At 38.0% G+C, this 18,835-nt stretch overlaps 1 protein-coding gene across 11 annotated transcripts in view; it reads left to right on the top strand.

The window, feature by feature from the left end:
* Positions 1-18,835, top strand: part of LOC130921680 (retinoic acid receptor gamma-A-like) — a 95,732-nt gene that overhangs the window by 52,170 nt on the left and 24,727 nt on the right. The window contains exon 1 of one of the 11 annotated variants that reach the window (XM_057845875.1): positions 18,222-18,532. The exons of the other annotated variants lie outside the window; for them this stretch is intronic. Coding sequence (XP_057701858.1) covers positions 18,388-18,532 — 145 coding nt within the window. The 5' untranslated portion in view covers positions 18,222-18,387. Of the gene's footprint in view, positions 1-18,221; positions 18,533-18,835 lie in introns of those variants that run through there. 11 annotated transcript variants of the gene reach the window in all.

Genomic DNA, 18,835 nt, shown 5'->3' with positions numbered 1-18,835 from the left:
CCAAACTCCATTTGTAGACACCATCTCTGACTGTCGATTGATGAACATCCAGACATTTAGAGATGGTTTTGTACCCTTTCCCAGCTGTATACAAGTCAACAATCCTTGATCGCGGGTCTTCAGAGAGCTCTTTTGACCGAGCCATGATGCACATCAGACAATGCTTCTCATCAAGACAATTCTTACCAGGTGTGTGTTTTATAGTGGGCAGGGCAGCTTTAAACCACTCATCAGTGATTAGACACACACCTGACTTAAATTGTTTGGTAAAAATCGGTTTTAATTGCTCTTTAAGTCTCCTTAGGCAGAGGGTTCACTCCATATGTCATTGTTTGCATGCTATCCTGATTAAAATATGGAAACCCGTAAATGTTTGGGTGGTTTTAGTTAAAGCAGACACTGTTTTTTTTCATCTGTGTGATTTTAAGAAAGATCAGATCACATTTGATGGTGATTTTATGCAGAAATATGAGAAATTCCAAAATGTTAAGATACTTTTTCATACCACTGTACTCCGTGACCTGGGCTAGCAGTGAATGAGTTAAGCTGATGATAACTTTTGAACAGATGTCCACTGAAGTGGCCACTGTCCCTGAAAGCGTTAAATTAAGTTATTTTGTATTTGAGGCCTTGCTAAAGGACACATTGTTCAGGAAGCAAACTGGCATTTCAATATCATCCGGCAACATCCCACTTTGCAAGCCAAGTTCGTTTGACTGCCGTCCCAAATTGTTTGAAATTTAATGTCCTGCATATAAATAGCCACATTTACAGTATGAACCTGATGCCTACCTGAACACCCCATGCTGAGTGTAACTCCTACATTAGCCCACTCCAGTCAGCTTGAAGTCATGTCCCGGCCAGCTGCATAATCTTGAAGCCATAACGCAGCGCTCCCAGTGGAGAAAAGAACAAGGCGGCACAGTGATGCCAGTGAGTGCACTGTCCAAATCAAACATTTTACACAGCATGTTTGTGTGCAAACAAATCTGTGAAATGGTCATCAGGCATGCCTGTCAATCTCTTTGTGTCTGTGTGCGTGCGTGTGTGCGTGCGTGTAATTGTTCACGCTCCCCGTGCAGCTGTTATCATTTGATCTGCAGTCGTTTAGTGCCTATAGCAGCATATATTTCACCAGGCTAGTAGTTCACAGCATGTGATTACATCTATAACATGTCGCTCTCGATACTTTTTTACACATGAAGACAGATGTGCCGGACATGCACTTAAATCACATAGTTGAGATTTATTGGCGATGGTAATGGAAAATAGCGGTGGACAGCAGATGGTATTTGTTTCGGCGTAATTTGTACAAGTGAGCACTGATTTTTAAATGTATACGCTAGGGTTGTTCCGATCATGTTTTTTTGCTCCCGATCCGATCCCGATCGTTTTAGTTTGAGTATCTGCCGATCCCGACATTTCCCGATCCGATTGCTTTTTTTTACTCCCGATTCAATTCCAATCATTCCCGATAATTTTTCCCGATCATATACATTTTGGCAATGCATTAAGAAAAAAATGAATAAAACTCGGACGAATATATACATTCAGCATACAGTACATAAGTACTGTATTTGTTTATTATGACAATAAATCCTCAAGATGGCATTTACATTATTAACATTCTTTCTGTGAGAGGGATCCACGGATAGAAAGACTTGTGACTTTGTGTATTGTGACTAAATATTGCCATCTAGTGTATTTGTTGAGCTTTCAGTAAATGATACTGTAGTCATGCCCAAATGCATGATGGGAAGTGGAACCATGACTGTGCGTAGTGCTACCAATTGATATATCTTCTCTGCGTTGGCAAATAACATAAGGTGTTAAGGTAAAGATCAATTGCTACCTTGCTTCCCCACATTGCTTCCCATGATATTTCTTATTGTAGGGAGGGGATTGTAAGGCTTTAGCTTATTTTAAAGGCTCCAAAGGCTGCCAAAATTCACTCTACTCATTTTACGTTGCCTTTTATCTCTCTAAATGGGTAAAACGGTGCCATTACAGATTGAGCGTGACAATGCGTGAGTAGGTCGTGCAGTGCATGCATTAATTGTGTTAAATATTTTAACGTGATACATTTTTTAAAAAATTAATTACCGCCGTTATCAGGATAAATTTGATAACCCTACCTTAAGCCTAAACCCAAGACTCTGGAAGAGTGAAACATATTATGTTTGTAATGTTAAATACAATTAGAAAACGGTTTAATTAAAAAAAAAAAATAAAAAAAAAAAAAAAATATATATATATATATATTAAAAAAACGCATGGCCAATATTTTTTGCCGATTCCGATACTTTGCCGATCGATCGGGACATCTCTAGTATACGCCGTACGTTCAAAATCTGTACATTTTTCGCGCATTACGTTGTTTTTTCTCCGTTCAGATTTTGTCACCGTTTCGGCAACTAGACAATGTGCGTTACTACCAGTACTACGTTGGTTGAATGACGCGAGAAAAATCAAGAGACACGGAGAGAGAAACGCGATGTTAGGCTAGATGGCTCCAATATTTCCTAACTGTAGCCGACAGCCTACAATCTACGCCTAGATATCACATGCATATTGAACTACATGCGAAATGACAGACTCGGCGGCGTTAGTAAACAGCCGCCATCTTAAAGCAGTAGACTTCTCAGAAAGGCTCTGTTGTAGTGAACCTTCCTAGCGAACCTAAGTAACTTTTTATCTAAAATACTCCTAAATCGGCAAAATCTTGACTTGAATCTATCTTTAAATGATGAAACAGTTTAAAAAATTTCACATGTCGAAAGTAGACAGAAGGGAACTAATGCAAAAACGGGAGCAAAGGTTACTATGTTTTATTTTTTATTTTTTTAAATGAAAAAAAAAACATGAAAGGTAACACCAGTTACTTTGCCAAGTAACTAATTACTCTTACATTCAGGTAACTGAGTTACTAACTCAATTACTTTTTGGGAGAAGTAATTTGTAACTGTAATGAATTCCCTTTTAAAAGTAAGATTAACAACACTGGTCATAAAGATGAAGTCTGCAGAATGATAAGTGACGAAAGCGGAAATTTTATTCTGCCAATTTGTTGCCGAACACAATTTGCCTTCAACTATTGCTGATCACGTCTCAGAATTAGCAAAAGAAATGTTCCCTGACTCAAAGATTGCATCGGTAAGTTAATTTTATCATTTGACCTTTTTAATTTATAATTGGACACACTAATGAACTACCTTCAAGTCAAACTGAATTGTGAGCCGAAGTGCCATGAAGCACAGCCATCAAGACATAATACAAATGGCCAAAAGTGCTACATACAATTATAACAAAAGTCACTGTTAAATTTTAGTAATCATGATGTAGCTGAAGATATTGATTGCTCTTTGATTGCACCAGGTTATATGTTACAATACTACCAATTAGACATGTCCCGAACGATCGGCATCCCGATCGATCGGGTCCGATCACGTCATTTTCAAAGTATCAGAATCGGCAAAAAAATATTGGCCATGCCTTTTTTTAATATATATATATATTTTTTTTTAATTAAATCGTTTTCTAATTGTATTTAAAGTTACAAACATAATATGTTACACTCATCCAGAGTCTTTAGTTTAGGCTTAAGGTAGAGTTATCAAATTTATCCCGATAACGGCGGTAATTAATTTTTAAAAAAATGTATCACGTTTTAAATATTTAACGCAATTAATGCATGCGCTGCACTACCCACCCACGCATTGTCGCACTCTATCTGTAATGGCGCCGTTTTACCTACAGTGGGGAGAACAAGTATTTGATACATTGCCAATGGGTTTTCCCATTGTGAGTGTATCAAATACTTGTTCTCCCCACTGCATATAGAGAGATAAAAAGCAGTGTAAAATGAGTAGGGTAAATTTTGGCAGCCTTTGGAGCCTTTTTTAATTGGCTAAAGCCTTACAATCCCTCTCCGTACGATTAGAAATATCATGGGAAGCAATGTGGGGAAGCAAGGTAGCAAATGATCTTTTTCTTAACACCTTATATTATTTCCCAACGCAGAGAAGATATATCAATTGGTAGCACTACGCACAGTCATGGTTCCACTTCCCATCATGCATTTGGGCATGGCTACAGTATCATTTCCTGAAAGCTCAACAAATACACTAGATGGCAATATTTAGTCACAATATACAAAGTCACAAGTCTTCCTATCCGTGGATCCCTCTCACAGAAAGAATGTTAATAATGTAAATGCCATCTTGAGGATTTATTGTCATAATGAACAAATACAGTACTTATGTACTGTATGTTGAATGTATATATTCGTCCGAGTTTTATTCATTTTTTTTCTTAATGCATTGCCAAAATGTATATGATCGGGAAAAATTATCGGGAATGATTGGAATTGAATCGGGAGCAAAAAAAAAAGCAATCGAATCGGGAAATATCGGGATCGGCAGATACTCAAACTAAAACGATCGGGATCGGATCGGGAGCAAAAAAACATGATCGGAACAACCCTACTACCAATAAATTTATATTATTTTAAAAATTGAGTTTTATTTTTGTTTCATTTTGCACGCTATGTACAACGTAACATTAGTCACCGATTTGTAAGGGCTATTTGTAAGATTGCCAACGGCCTCGGGTTGACAGGTATGTAATTGTAATTGTTCTATTTAGATCCTATAGGAGTTAAATCAGCACAATTCATTGTATTGCTAGGATAAATCCATCCATCCATTTTCTTTAGCGCTTTTAAGTAATAGCGCTATAGAAAGTAATTTTGCATCAGAAGCAGGATACACTGGAGATTTGAGCCTAAAATTTCAGGATGTGCGGCACACATATTAGCACAGTTTTTACGTCGTACCAGTGATATAAAAGCAAACAAATACAAAGAGCACCATTGTGCAGGAATTAAAATAAAGTTCAATCTAATCCAAGCACTTAGCTACTTTGCAAAATTGAGCTAAACGTCTTGATTCATCCTGACACCCAATTCTCGGTGGGTACCCTTGCTTCCAAGCGGAAAGATATAAAGCTACTTGATGGATGGCATCTTTTGAATACTAATTGCTAACATGCCAACAAGGTCCCGCTTCGGTTGTTTGAAATGATTCTCAGAGGGTTTTCATTCTGATCGCATGGCCATTCCTTTACATCAAATAAAGCTGCAGTGATCTCTCATTATTTTGCTAATTAATCTGTGCATGGCGCTCCCTAATGAGATGAAACATTGGTGCGCTTGAAGTAAGCACACATACAGTATCTACTTCAAAAGCTCCTGGCAGCCTATTCGTTCATACAATGAGATTTGCCTAATGGAAGCAGCAATCAGTATAAACATACAGTATAAGAACTTTTTTTTAAAAATCCAAAATCCCATTGGAAACACTTGGTTTTTCAGGATTTTTAGTCATATTTACAGTGGATATAAAAAATTTACGTGCCTCTAATTTTTGGCATATGAGCACAGTCTTTTTCTTGAAATGTTTTCATGTATGTTTTTGTGAAAAAACATATTCACATCATTATATATACGTTGAATCTTGCGAAACAATACCACATTATTTGACTGCTTCTTCATAGGACAGTCCTAAACCTGACATGACAGCTGCCATGAACTTGTATGAATGCTTGTGACAGATGTTATTAGGTGTCATAACCCCAACCCTAACCGAAATCCTAACCCTGAGCCCAACCCTAAATTTGAAACAATGTCAACTTTGCATAAAAATAGAATTAATTTAGTAAATGAGACTGACATGTATATTAATAACCAGAGGTGGGTAGAGTAGCCAAAAATTTTAAGAGAGAATTTCTAAGAGTAACGTTACTTCAAAATAATATTAGTCAAGTAAAAGTAAAGGTAGTCCAAAAAATGAACTCAAGTACAAGTAAAAAAGTATTTGGTGAAAAGTAGAGATGTCCCGATCGTACGATCACGTCATTTTCAAAGTATCGGAATCGGCAAAAAAATATTGGACATGCCTTTTTTTAATATATATATATTTTTTAATTAAATCGTTTTCTAATTACAATATTTACCGCAATTAACGCATGCGCTGCATGACCCACTCACGCATTGTCGCGTTGAATCTGTAATGGCGCCGTTTTACCGATACAGTATATAAAGCTAAAAGGCAGCGTTAAATGAGTAGAGTGAATTTTGCCAGCCTTTGGAGCCTCTTTTAAAATGGCTAGCCCTTACAATCCCTCTCCCAACGATCAGAATAATTGTGGGAAGTAATGTGGGGCAGAAAGGTAGCAGTTGATCTTTTTCTTAACACCATATGTTATTTCCCAACGCAGAGAAGATATATCAATTGGTACCACGACACACAGTAATGGTTGCACTTCCCATCATGCATTTGGGCAGAAGTTAAATGGCTACAGCATCATTTACTGAAAGCTCAACAAATACACTAGATGGCAATATTTAGTCACAATTTACAAAGTCACATTTATCATTTAAGAATTACAAGTCTTTTGTATTAGTGGATCCCTCTCACAGAAAGAATGTTAATAATGTAAATGCCATCTTGAGGTTTTATTGTCATAATAAACAAATACAGTACTTATGTACTGTATGTTGAATGTATATATTCGTCCGAGTTTTATTAATTTTTTTCTTAATGCATTGCCAAAATGTATATGATTGGGAAAAATTATCGGGAATGATTGGAATTGAATCGGGAGCAAAAAAAAAAAAAGCAATCGGATCGGGAAATATTGGGATCAGTAGATACTCAAACTAAAACGATCGGGATCGGATCGGGAGCAAAAAAACATGATCGGAACAACACCGAAAAGAATACTCAAGTAATGAGTGGCATTGTGAGTAAGTGCTTACATTTTTGTAAACAATGGTATTTTTTTTCCCTAGCACAAAGTTATCTATATGAACTGTTGTTATATTGATTCTGTACAGTAACCCATTACATAACCACATTAAGCCAAAGAAAAAAAAATCATTGAATTCCAACAAGAGAGAAAAAAAAATAATAAATGAAGCATTATTCGTCCAAAGAGCCCTTGATTAGTTCCTTCATAGTTACTATTATGAAATTAAAAGGATCATATCTCTGTTTTTCCGTGGTCAATCGGTGCCAAATAAATCTGGGAGAGAGGTTAAAATCCACGCTTTTGAGTCATGTTGAGGTCAAGTACAAATTTTTTTCGGTGCTTTAAAGACACCATATGATTGAACAGGCTGGCGTGAACATGTAACGGCAAGGTTACGTCTGATTGGTATAATGGAGTCATGTGATTATTGTTGCGACATCTTATTGGTGAAATTGGTAGACCTACTCTTGGCATCGCTGGCCAAAATAAATAAATAAATAAACCTAATATGTAGATTGAAGTGGAAAACTGTAATGACACTTGTGTAGCTCAAAGTAACGGAGTATAAGTAGCGTTTTTTTCTTCACAATTCTACTCAAGTAAAAAGTATAGCTTAGTAAAACTACTCTTAGAATTACATTTTTCTCAAAAAGTTACTCAAGTAAATGTAACCGAGTACATGTAATGCGTTACTTTACTACTCACCTCTGTTCATGACAGGTGTCATGTCACAATTATGACAGTCTTAGAACACTGTCATAGGAAACATTCAAATAAAGTGGAACCCAAAACTTCCATAATATAACTGACCCACAACTATATTCCAACGATGGCTCATAATTTTCTACCAAGACCAACAAGATATCAAGACGAGGCCTCGATGATATTGAAGTAGTATCAAGATATTTTGAATAAAAGCCAACTTGAAGAGCCGAACTTTATTTGGTGTCAATCAGTGTTTTATGTTATAAATTGTGTACTTAATCCAATTCACCATGAATTTAATGCGATTAGCTAATTCTATACAAAGCCACATCCCCAGTTATAACATTGTAGACATTGTGCGCACTAGAGCAATAATATTATCTCAGTTGTTTTTTCAAAACGCAAATAAAATTCTATTGACTTGTTAAGTCTATAGGTCACAGTCAGTGTAGTTTTTGGCAGCCCTTTTAATTTTTGTCTTAGTATTTTGGACAAAAATACTTATTAGTCTTAGTCATAGTTTAGTAAATTCAAAATGTGTTCATCTTTGTCTAGTTTTAGTCGACAAAATCTCTTGCAAATTTCATCTAGTTTAAGCCGACAGTTACTCAAAATGTTTTCATCTGTAAAACTCAAAAGTCTTAGTCAAAAAATTAATAAAGGTTACCAACAATTTCAAATGAACACAGACAGACGAGCACATATTGTCTACAAGGACGCCAACTTTGTGATGATAAAACACACTCAGCAGGAAAAGCAGTACATTATTTTCAATTACCGTATTTTTCGGACTATAAGTCGCAGTTTTTTTCATTGGTCGGCTGGGGTGCAACTTATACTCAGGAGCGACTTATGTGTGAAATTATTATCACATTATGATATCATTCACATGTTATTTTGGTGTTTTGGAGTGACACTGATGGTTTGGTAAACTTGTTAGTATGTTCTTTATGCTATAGTTATCTGAATAACTCTTAATAGCTATGGCCACGTTTGGCAATGTGTGTGCAATTGTATTATTGACTTTTTTATATTGAAATGCATGCTTTTAGTTTGTGGCGCTTTCACGCCCAAGTGGGGGCGCACTCGCACTTGTTTACGCGAAGAAGAGCGCTCACATGACAGAAGAAGACGGACAGCTATGCAGCGTCTGAGCGAGTGGGCGAGAGAGAGAGAGAGCGAGAGAGAGCGAGAGAAACACGGCTGTGAACCTACGTTCATTGTTTATGCTTGAAAAATATCTCTACAGAGTCAACGCCTGTGTGTATCATCTTTTCTGTTATTGTTGTGTGTTTTCCACCCGCGATCGGACACTTAGAGCCAGTTGTGTGGTTGTTTGACCGATGTGCTAATGCTAGCGAACGCATGCTAACCGTTTGTGTCATTGCTGTAATAGCAGCTAATTATAATTTATTTACGTTGATGCGAACCTGTTTGGTATCGAGGACAAAATTGATTTGTATTACTTCTAATTTTAGTTTCACTCTTCAAATGATGGTGACAAAATGACGGCCAAAATAAAGTCAGCAAATTATACGGACGTCCAGCATCGTCATTTGGGAGTTTAGCTTGCTGTATAGCCAGGACCGAGCCGTAGCGTCCTGGTGAGGACAGTATATTCGCATATCGTTGTTCATGCATCATGTAACATTATCATACTGTACACTTATTTAGCATGTTGTTCTCTACTGTATTTTTATTTTAAATTGCCTTTCAAGATGGCATATCTGTTCTATGTGTTGGATTTTATCAAGTAATATTCCCCCAAAAATGCGACTTACATGTTTTTTTCCTCTTCGTTGGGCATTTTATGGCTGGTGTGACTTATACTCAGGTGCGACTTATAGTCCGAAAAATACGGTAAACCCACCTAGAAGCCCAGAACTGTTTGTAAAAAAAAGTTCAAGCGTTTAAGAGGATGCTCGCCTGTTAGTGTGTGATGATCACTCAGCATACTTTTAAAGGCAAAAGCAACATTGCATATTTCCTCTTGCCAAGACAAGAAAACAAATCTTACTATGTGTTTCCAAACAAGCAAGATGGAGCTCAGCCTAGCTTGAAACACATCCTAAAGGTGAAGCACATCTCACATGAGTGACACGACCCAAACACTGCTATGATGCAAGCTGACGTACTACACGTACACCACGTGCAATATGAAAATGTCACGCATTGAGAACATAAGACTGTCGTATTTTTGCCTCGTTGTTGTCTCGTCACACAAAAACTGGCATTTGCCTCATTATGTTCTAGTCTCCCAAGCCACGTTTTTAGCTTGTCGTCGTTACGTCATCGTCATGAAAAAATTGTTAGTCGAAGAAATATTTTTGTTATCATCATTGTTGACGAAAAACAGTTGTCACAGTGGTTACGTTAACATGCAGCCAATATTCAGGTTCAGGTCAATCACCTGTTTTTCTAGACATTTGGAATTATCCGTGAACATGCACGAGCATACAGGATTGTAAATCAATCAGCAAATTCCTCTCTCACATCATCATGCACAAAGAATGTGATGATGCAAATCACATTATTTCCACATTCCATCAGGAACCTTTTACTCGCTTTAGGGGTAAATCTCGCTACCCTGATAGCAAGTTTACATGGCCAGATACAGTATTTGCTTTAGAAAACGCGGGAGTAATCAAGTCTTTAAAGGGAACAATGGATAGAAAGACTTGTAGTTCTTAAAAGATAAATGTTATTATGAGTTAAAATAATTTGATATTAAAACCACTCTTGATCTTTTCGTTTTCATACAATTTGTAAAATTAGTTTAACTAGTAGGTCGCCATTGTTGTTGACGTTGCAGGGCGGTGACGTCACTGAACTACACTGTTGGGCTTCCAGAGTATGACTAGCGACATAAACGTGTCATCTGTTCAGCCCTTTCAATTTGAACCTGAGAGGAACATTCATGGGCAAGAACGCACTGTGGATATTTCACAACAAAGCAGGAAATGCAAAATGAACGGGAAAGAAGGGATGAGACGAGATCAGAGTAGGAAAAAAAACGGTGTTCTGCCAAAATGTGCTACACCGGTGAAACGTCCTACAACAGGCGAATTTGACACCCAAAGTACTACCGTGCGCTTTCAGCTTGTTTTTTTTAGATGCATAAGGACAGAACATACTAAAGATGCCCATTGGCGGAGTTTTGAGTTTTGGGGCAGGGGGGGCACAACATGTTGATGACCCTGAAACGAAGTGTCAGCAATAAAATTAACTTACAAGAATATTTATAATAATAAGTTGAAAATGAGTGTTTTTTTGTTTCCCATCATTCTTGAGGGGAAGTCTAAATCAGGCTGCTTAGGACATCTATACTTTTTGCCAAAATCGTCATCCATTAAATATGGTACGCCCGCCGGTGTCGTGCCAATGTAGTTACCCAGTCAAAAATTGTTGTATCCCCTGGGCGGAGCCACTGCGTTGCACTGATTTGCTTGATTTCCGTGTTTTGGTGATGTAGTTATCAACGAGTTTTTAAAACTGGCCCATCCATCAGAAAAAAAAAAACAACTTTTTTTTTCTTGCGTATAACGTAACATACGTACTCAACGTAAAAAAAAAAGCAATGTTTTACTGTTTTACTCGTAGGATGAACTATAACTGTTATTACTGTAATTTAAGTGCTGTATGGAGTTTCTCCAGTTTAATAAACGTCGATCTCCAAAGTACACAGTGCCTTCCATAATTATTGGCACCCCTGGTTAAGATGTGTTTTTTAGCTTCTAATAATTTTTTTTTAAATTCAAATAATATGGGACCTTAATGGAAAAAAGAGAAAAATCCAACCTTCAATACAAGTGCATTTACTCAGTGGGGAAAATCCCACATAAAGAAATAATTATTTGACATCAAATAATGTGTGTCACAATTATTAGCACCCCTGGTGTTAATACTTTGTACAACCCACTTTTGTCAACAAAACAGCACCTAATTTTCTCCTATAATGTTTCACAAGCTTGATTTTGTGTCTGGTGAACCATTTCTGTGTAGATTTGGTCATATGTTTAGGGTCATTGTCTTGCCGAAAGACCCAGTGACGACCCGTCTTCAGCTTTCGGGCAGAGGGCAACAGATTGTGATTTAAAATGTCCTGGTATTTCATAGCATTCATGATGCCATGCACCCTAACAAGGTTCCCAGAGCCTTTGGAAGCGAAACAGCCCCACAGCATCACTGACCCACCCCCATACTTCACAGTGGGTATGAGGTGCTTTTCAGCATGCGTATCTTTCGTGGCATGCCAGACCCACTTAGAGTTTTTGTTGCCAAAAAGCTCAATCTTGGTCTCATCTGACCAAAGCACACATTCCCTGTTGGAGCCACGGTCCCAGTTGAAGCCTGGACGCAGGTGTTACCGCCCCCCTTGGTGGGAGCCGGTAACACCTGCGTCCACTCCACTTGCTTGTCTTTGCCCTTAGCTCTCAATATACTTCAAACGGCGCCATTGTAGTCTGTTCGCGGCAATGCTTGAGCGGGTCGCTCCGCGTATGTGTTAATAGCGTTAAATATTTTAACGTGATTAATTTTAATAATTAGTTACCGCCCGTTAACGCGTTAATTTTGACAGCCCTAATTAAAACCCCTCTTAATGTTTTCGTTTTAATAAAATTTGTAACATTTTCAATCAAAAAATAAACTGGTAGCCCGCCATTGTTGATGTCAATAATTACACAATGCACATGGGTGCTTAAGCCCATAAAATCAGTCGCACCAAAACGCCAGCAGAGGGCGACAAAACTAAAAAAAAATAACACAAGTAACAAGTGGACATTGTATTTTGCTGTCATTTTAATCTGTTTGAGCGGGGCATGTGCGTTAATTGCGTCAAATATTTTAATGTGATTAATAGAGATGTCCCGATCACGTCATTTTCAAAAAAAAATATCGGACATGCATTTTTTATTTATTTATTTATTTTTTAATTAAACCGTTTTCTTATTGTATTTAACGTTACAGACATACTATGTTGCACTTATCCAGAGTCTTTAGTTTAGGCTTCAGGTAAGGTTATCAAATTTATCCCGATAACGGCGGTAATTAATTTTTTAAAAAATGTATCACGTTGAAATATTTAATGCATTTAATAAATGCGCTGCACGACCCACTCATGCATTGTCACGCTCAATCTGTAATGGCGCCATTTTACCTATATAGAGAGCTAAAAGGCAGCATAAAATGAGTAGAGTGAATTTTGGCAGCCTTTGGAGCCTTGTTTTAAATGCCTAAGGCCTTACAATCCCTCTCCCTACGATTAGAAATATTGTGGGAAGCAATGTGGGGAAGTAAGGGAGTAATTGATCTTTTTCTTAACACCCTATTTTATATCACAACGCAGAGAAGATATATCAATTGGTAGCACTAAGCACAGTCATGGTTGCACTTCCCATCATGCATTTGGGCATGGCTACAGTATCATTTACTGAAAGCTCAACAAATACACTAGATGGCAATATTTAGTCACAATATACAAAGTTACATTTATCCTTTAAGAATTACAAGTCTTTCTATCCGTGGATCCCTCTCACAGAAAGAATGTTAATAATTTAAATGCCATCTTGAGGATTTATTGTCATAATAAACAAATACAGTACTTATGTACTGTACGTTGAATGTATATATTCGTCCGAGTTTCATTCATTTTTTTCTTAATGCATTGCCAAAATGTATATGATCGGGAAAAATTATCGGGAATGATTGGAATTGAATCGGGAGCAAAAAAAAGCAATCGGATCGGAAAATATCGGGATCGGCAGATACTCAAACTAAAACGATCGGATCGGGAGCAAAACAACATGATCAGAACAACCCTAGTGATTAATTTAAAAAATTTAATTACCGCCCGTTAACCCGATAATTTTGACAGCCCTAGTTTTTATGTGTTTACGTAGCGTTGCATAATTGACAAAACCACTGTCAAAATGCCTATTTGAAAAGGGTTTTTGGCTGCAATTATTTTTCTTGATCTCTTTTTCTCAAGAAAAAAAAAAAACTGGCATTAGATTAGGGGTGTGTAGATGTTATGCGTCCACTATGTCATCCAGTGCAAACAGGGAAATTCTTTTGTCCTGAGTATTGGTGAGGAATGTTGTGTAGAGATTAAAAAAAAAAACATTTAAACATGTCAACATAGTGATATAATGAGGAAACATTTGTTTTCTTTTTTCCCCTACAATGGACGCAATATCTTTTGGTGGTTTCATCACAAAAATTCAGTCACTCTCTGTAGTGTGTGTGAGTACGTGTTCTGTGTGTACGCTTGAACTGAGTGCCTGTGATGACAGACACAAAGAAAAACACACAAGTCCCACTCTCTGCCTCAAGTTACTAATATCTCTCTCTTTCTCACACACACACGCAGATATTTCCATTGCCACTCTGTAGGCTGCACATTCCAACATTCATGAATGCCGAGCTTCTTGCATTCGTGACTTACTTGTGCGCTGTGTGATGGCCGCAGTGAGACTTTGTGCAAATATCTGCGGCCGAGCTGGAAAGAGAGAGAGAGAGGCCATTGTTCAGCTCTGTGTGTTTGTGTCAGACATGACGACGGGATGAATAGCTGAACAACCTGATTGTGAACGATTGTAATGTGACTCGCGTCTACAAGTGAAGCAATATCAATGAGTTTGCGAGTGTTTTACGTTTTAAAAAGCCAAACGCGTGCGCTTTGAGGTAGTAGCTCGACCTTTTTCGCAAAAGTGATGAAGGAAAATGAGGCGTCTTCTTCCACATTCCCCTGTATTTGTGTGTCTCTTTTGCACAAAGCAGCAACAGGGGGCAGGGTGCTTCGAGGCGGGGAGGGTAATTGTCTCAAGGTGTGGAGAGAGCTCAGCAGGCTGTTATTGTGCCACTCTACTCCCTGCAGTGTGTCATTATAGCATGTGTTTGTGTGCCCGGCCGTGATGTTGAAAGACAGGTAAAACAAAACAAGAAAAACAAGAGTGGGTCAGAGGGAGAGCTCATAAGATGTGTGAAATAGAGCGCTGCATCCCTTTAACTTCTAAATCATAATGTATTCAGTCAGGGGGTGAAAATGAAAGAAGCAAACAAAGAGGAAAAAAAAAACAATTGCAATACTCTGAATGTACAAAGCCAAAGGCATGACATGTTTGGGAGTGCATGTGCATGTGTGTGTATTTGTGTATGTGTGGTGGTGGTGGTGGTGGGGTGCCCCAGTGGGGGTTTCTTCTGGAGTTCATCCCTCTTTAAGGAGGGAAGGAAAGGGAGGAGTGGAGGGAGGAGAGTGAAGCTGTCTAGTATACAAACTATTCACACCGCAGGCCAGCGCGTGTGACGCCCGCAGCACACTCACACTTTAGGGCCAGCCGTCCAACAAGCTGCACACGCACAACTTAATCAGTTTGGACTCCAACTGAAAGAATTGAATTAGATAGCCACACATGCTTAAGCACATGATACTTTCCGAGAAATGAAGAAAACTCATGATTTAAAATACGTGACGATTTTTCACTTGGACCTTAATCAATCAGTGAATGACAAATTTAGTCGAGGTCCAAATAATGGATGAAGGTGCGCAATAATCATAAACAAAATCACAAATTATCTGATTTGGTGTTTGAACAATATTGTTGAATTTACTGACAATGACAGCCATAGAGGTCAAATCTGCACGTTACCTGGTGAGGGTCCCAGTGAATGAGTTGATATATTTATCAGGATTTCAAATTTTTACATTAGAGACATATAACAACTAGTTTAATAATAACTTTAAAATTATGATTAATCAATTTTAATAGCATATTTAATCATGTCATCAATATTTGGACTTTACAATAAAATGTAACAGGGGCCACCCTAAGTATGTTTTTTGTTATTGAGGTTCATGTACTAAAATTTTGTTAATTATATCAATAAAAGCATTCCACAGTATTTAAGTTTAAAAAACATAGGCAGAGTTTAATGGGCCCCCCTGTTGGCCGAAAGGTGCCATTGCATGTAAATGACTTCCCTATATATGATTTTAAAATAAAGAGTTTTCCGGTAAAATATTGTCTATAAAAGTTGTAAAGCAATAAAACAAACAAAAAACATATTCTTATAATGGGTCAAAAATATTTTTCGAACAGATCATGTGACTAACACCTTAGACCAGGGGTCCCCAAACTTTTTCCTGTGAGGGCCACATAACTTTTCCCTTCTCTGATGAGAGGCCGGGGTCAGTTTGTAACAGAAAAAGTGTGACAATTGCAGGAGTGCCTAAATGCAAAAAATTATTGTTTTTCAGAAAGCCACAATTGAATAACCCTTTCTGGGTTCTTCACAGAACAAAGGTAAATAAAATAAAAATAATAATATAATATAATATAATATAATATAATATAATATAATATAATATAATATAATATAATATAATATAGTAATAACACTATTAATTAAATAGATAATAACCAAATAACCCCCTATTGGTTCTTCACAGAAATAAGCCAGGAAATAAATAACACTATTGAAAAGGAAAAAAATAAATAAATCCAAATGCTCCCTGGTATTGTTCAGGGGGCTGGATCAAATGTGGAGGCGGGCCGTAGTTTGGGGACCCCTGCCTTAGTCGGTCAATTGCTTTGCTTAACCAAAACCACCCGAGGACCGACAAGGCAAGACGGATATATGTAATTTTTTCAAACCTAAGCTTTCAAAAGCCACCACAACTACTGAGCAAGAACCAAGGATTGAAAATGTGGAACATGAAACGCCGGAGAGCACTGCCAAAATGGTAAGCGGAGTTTCATTTTGCTCCACTAAAGATGCTAATTGCACAACAGAGCCCCCACCGGTGTCTTGCCAATGTAGTTACCCCCGTCAAAAATTGTATCCCCTGACGCGGGAGTGCGCGCACACACATTAGTTATTAGGTTTTTTTTCATGGATGGTCCATGTTTTATTACCTCATAGATAAGTACATCACCAAAACACAGAAATCAAGCAATTCAGTGCAGCGCAGTGGCTCTGCCCAGGGGATAAAATTTTTGACAGGGGTAACTGCATTGGCAGGACACCGACTGGCGTACCATATTCAATGGATGACGATCTAAGAGAAAAGTATAGCTGTCCTAAGCAGCCTGATTTAAGAATTCCCTTCAAGAAAGATGGGAAACAGAACACTCATTTTCAACTTATTATTATAAATATTATAAGTTAATTTTATTGCTGACACTGGGTATCAGGGTCATCAACATGTTGTTCCCCCCGCGTTCCAAAAGTCAAAGTCATCCTATGTTTAAAAATATCAATGTCATAGTAGCATCTCAATCAAAGTGATAGGACTCTTTTTGTTTTTTAATTTGTTGTATTTTTTCCTGAGAAGATTCAGAATTCCAAACAAACCTTAAAACCTAGATTAATTGACAGATTAATGATTAAAAAATAAATAAATGTGGGTCCAATGTTTGTAATTTAGATTCAAACCAATCCCTTAACAATGTTATTAATGTAATTAGATCTTTTTAGTCAAGCTGATTGGTAAAAAAAAGGAACAATTTAGTAAACGTAAAATAAGGTTTTTACTAGGGCTGTCAAAATTATTGCGTTAACGGGCGGTAATTAATTTTTTTAATTAATCACGTTAAAATATTTGATGCATTTAACGCATATGCCCCGCTCAAACAGATTAAAAGGACAGCACAGTGTCATGTCCATTTGTTACTCGTGTTTTTTGGTGTTTTGTCGCCCTCTGCTGGCACTTGGGTGCAACTGATTTTATGGGTTTCAGCACCATGAGCATTGGGTAATTATTGACATCAACAATGACGAGGTACTAGTTTGAAAATTTTACAAATTTTATTAAAACAAAAACATTAAGAGGGGTTTTAATATAAAATTTCTATAACTTGTACTAACATTTATCTTTTAAGAACTACAAGTCTTTCTATCCATGGATTGCTTTAACAGAATGTTAATAATGTTAATGCCATCTTGTGGATTTATTGTTATGATAAACAAATACAGTACTTATGTACAGAATGTTGAATGTATATATTCATCTTGTGTCTTTTCTTACCATTCCAACAATAATTTACAGAAAATATGGCATATTTTACAGAATGTTTGAATTGCAATTAATTTTTAAGCTGCGATTAACTTGATTACAAATTTTCATTGTTTGACAGCCCTAGTTTTTACAAAACAATTTCCTAAAGAGATGCCAAATCTGTGCAGTTCATGCATGATGAAAGTTGTTAGATGAATTTTGAGTCACAACCCAAAAAAGAGGCGTTTCTCGATGTTGCGAAAATGGTTCCATTGTGTTTATGTAAGCGCTTCGACCTCCGCATAGTTCATCATCTCGATGTACTGTTCATCCCTCAACATGCTCCTGTCTTCATGCCAACAGGTGTGTGTTGATTTTTTTTTCTTCCGTTACCGTTGTTTTGTATTCATCGCTAATGGCAACGGAGCAAGGTATCATTTTGGAGGACAGCGTTCATGCTTAAGTCGTTTCAAAAAGAGAAAGTTCAAAAGTATATTAGAAGGCGGGCCGCACACAGGGTGTGTTCTTATTTACATTAAATCTGAAATATGAAACTGGAAAAGTGGAAGGAGGGAAACTGAAGCTTCTATTGGTGGCCTATCAGACATCCAGCATGCTATCCGGCCCATCCCACCCCTCCTCCCCGGACCCCGCCCCCCTGTGCTCATGCGTTGCCTGTGCCTGCGGTGTAGAGCGAGAGGCCCACAAAGCCGGCGAGAGGAGAACTGAGATCAGTTACAGAGCTGAGGTCCACTGAGTGACCCGAGGGCAGTAATAAGGCACTCTGCAGGGAATTGGCTAGACCATTGGCTAGACCGCTGTAGACCTATCTACTTTGCCGGAGTGGCACTTTTCAGCTCCGGTGAGAGCCCAGCATGTTTGACTGCATGGAGGCTCTCGGGCTGGCCCCACGGCCCCTCTACAACGTGTCTACGCAGGGCTCCTGCATGCTGGCCAAGGCTCCGCCGTTCTTCTCCAGCCTGGACCCCTTCGCCTGGGCTGGGACCGGCAGCCTTCAGTGTGAGTACTCGGCTCATCCTCACATTGCTGATCGCTTATCATCAGGGCCGCCGCTGGTTTTATCAAGGTGCTCTCTCCACAGGAAGAGGCCGATTCCTCAGTGCTGTGCGACCATCCGTTTGTTTATATGTTTTCTGTGGTGCATATTTATACATCATCAAGTTTGTTTTCTTGGCCATTGACTTCACATGATTGACAGCTGCTTAAAACAATACGGGACATGACCCGGCAGCCGGTCTAGAACACAATGTCCAAACAGAAAGGGCTTTGACAGATTGAAGGCAAATGGGTCTTGAAATCACA

This window comes from Corythoichthys intestinalis, chromosome 9, assembly GCF_030265065.1.
Source record: "Corythoichthys intestinalis isolate RoL2023-P3 chromosome 9, ASM3026506v1, whole genome shotgun sequence".
Classification (NCBI taxonomy): Eukaryota; Metazoa; Chordata; class Actinopteri; order Syngnathiformes; family Syngnathidae; genus Corythoichthys; species Corythoichthys intestinalis.
Note: the sequence above shows the minus strand (reverse complement) of the source record. Positions and strands in the feature narration are given on the sequence as shown.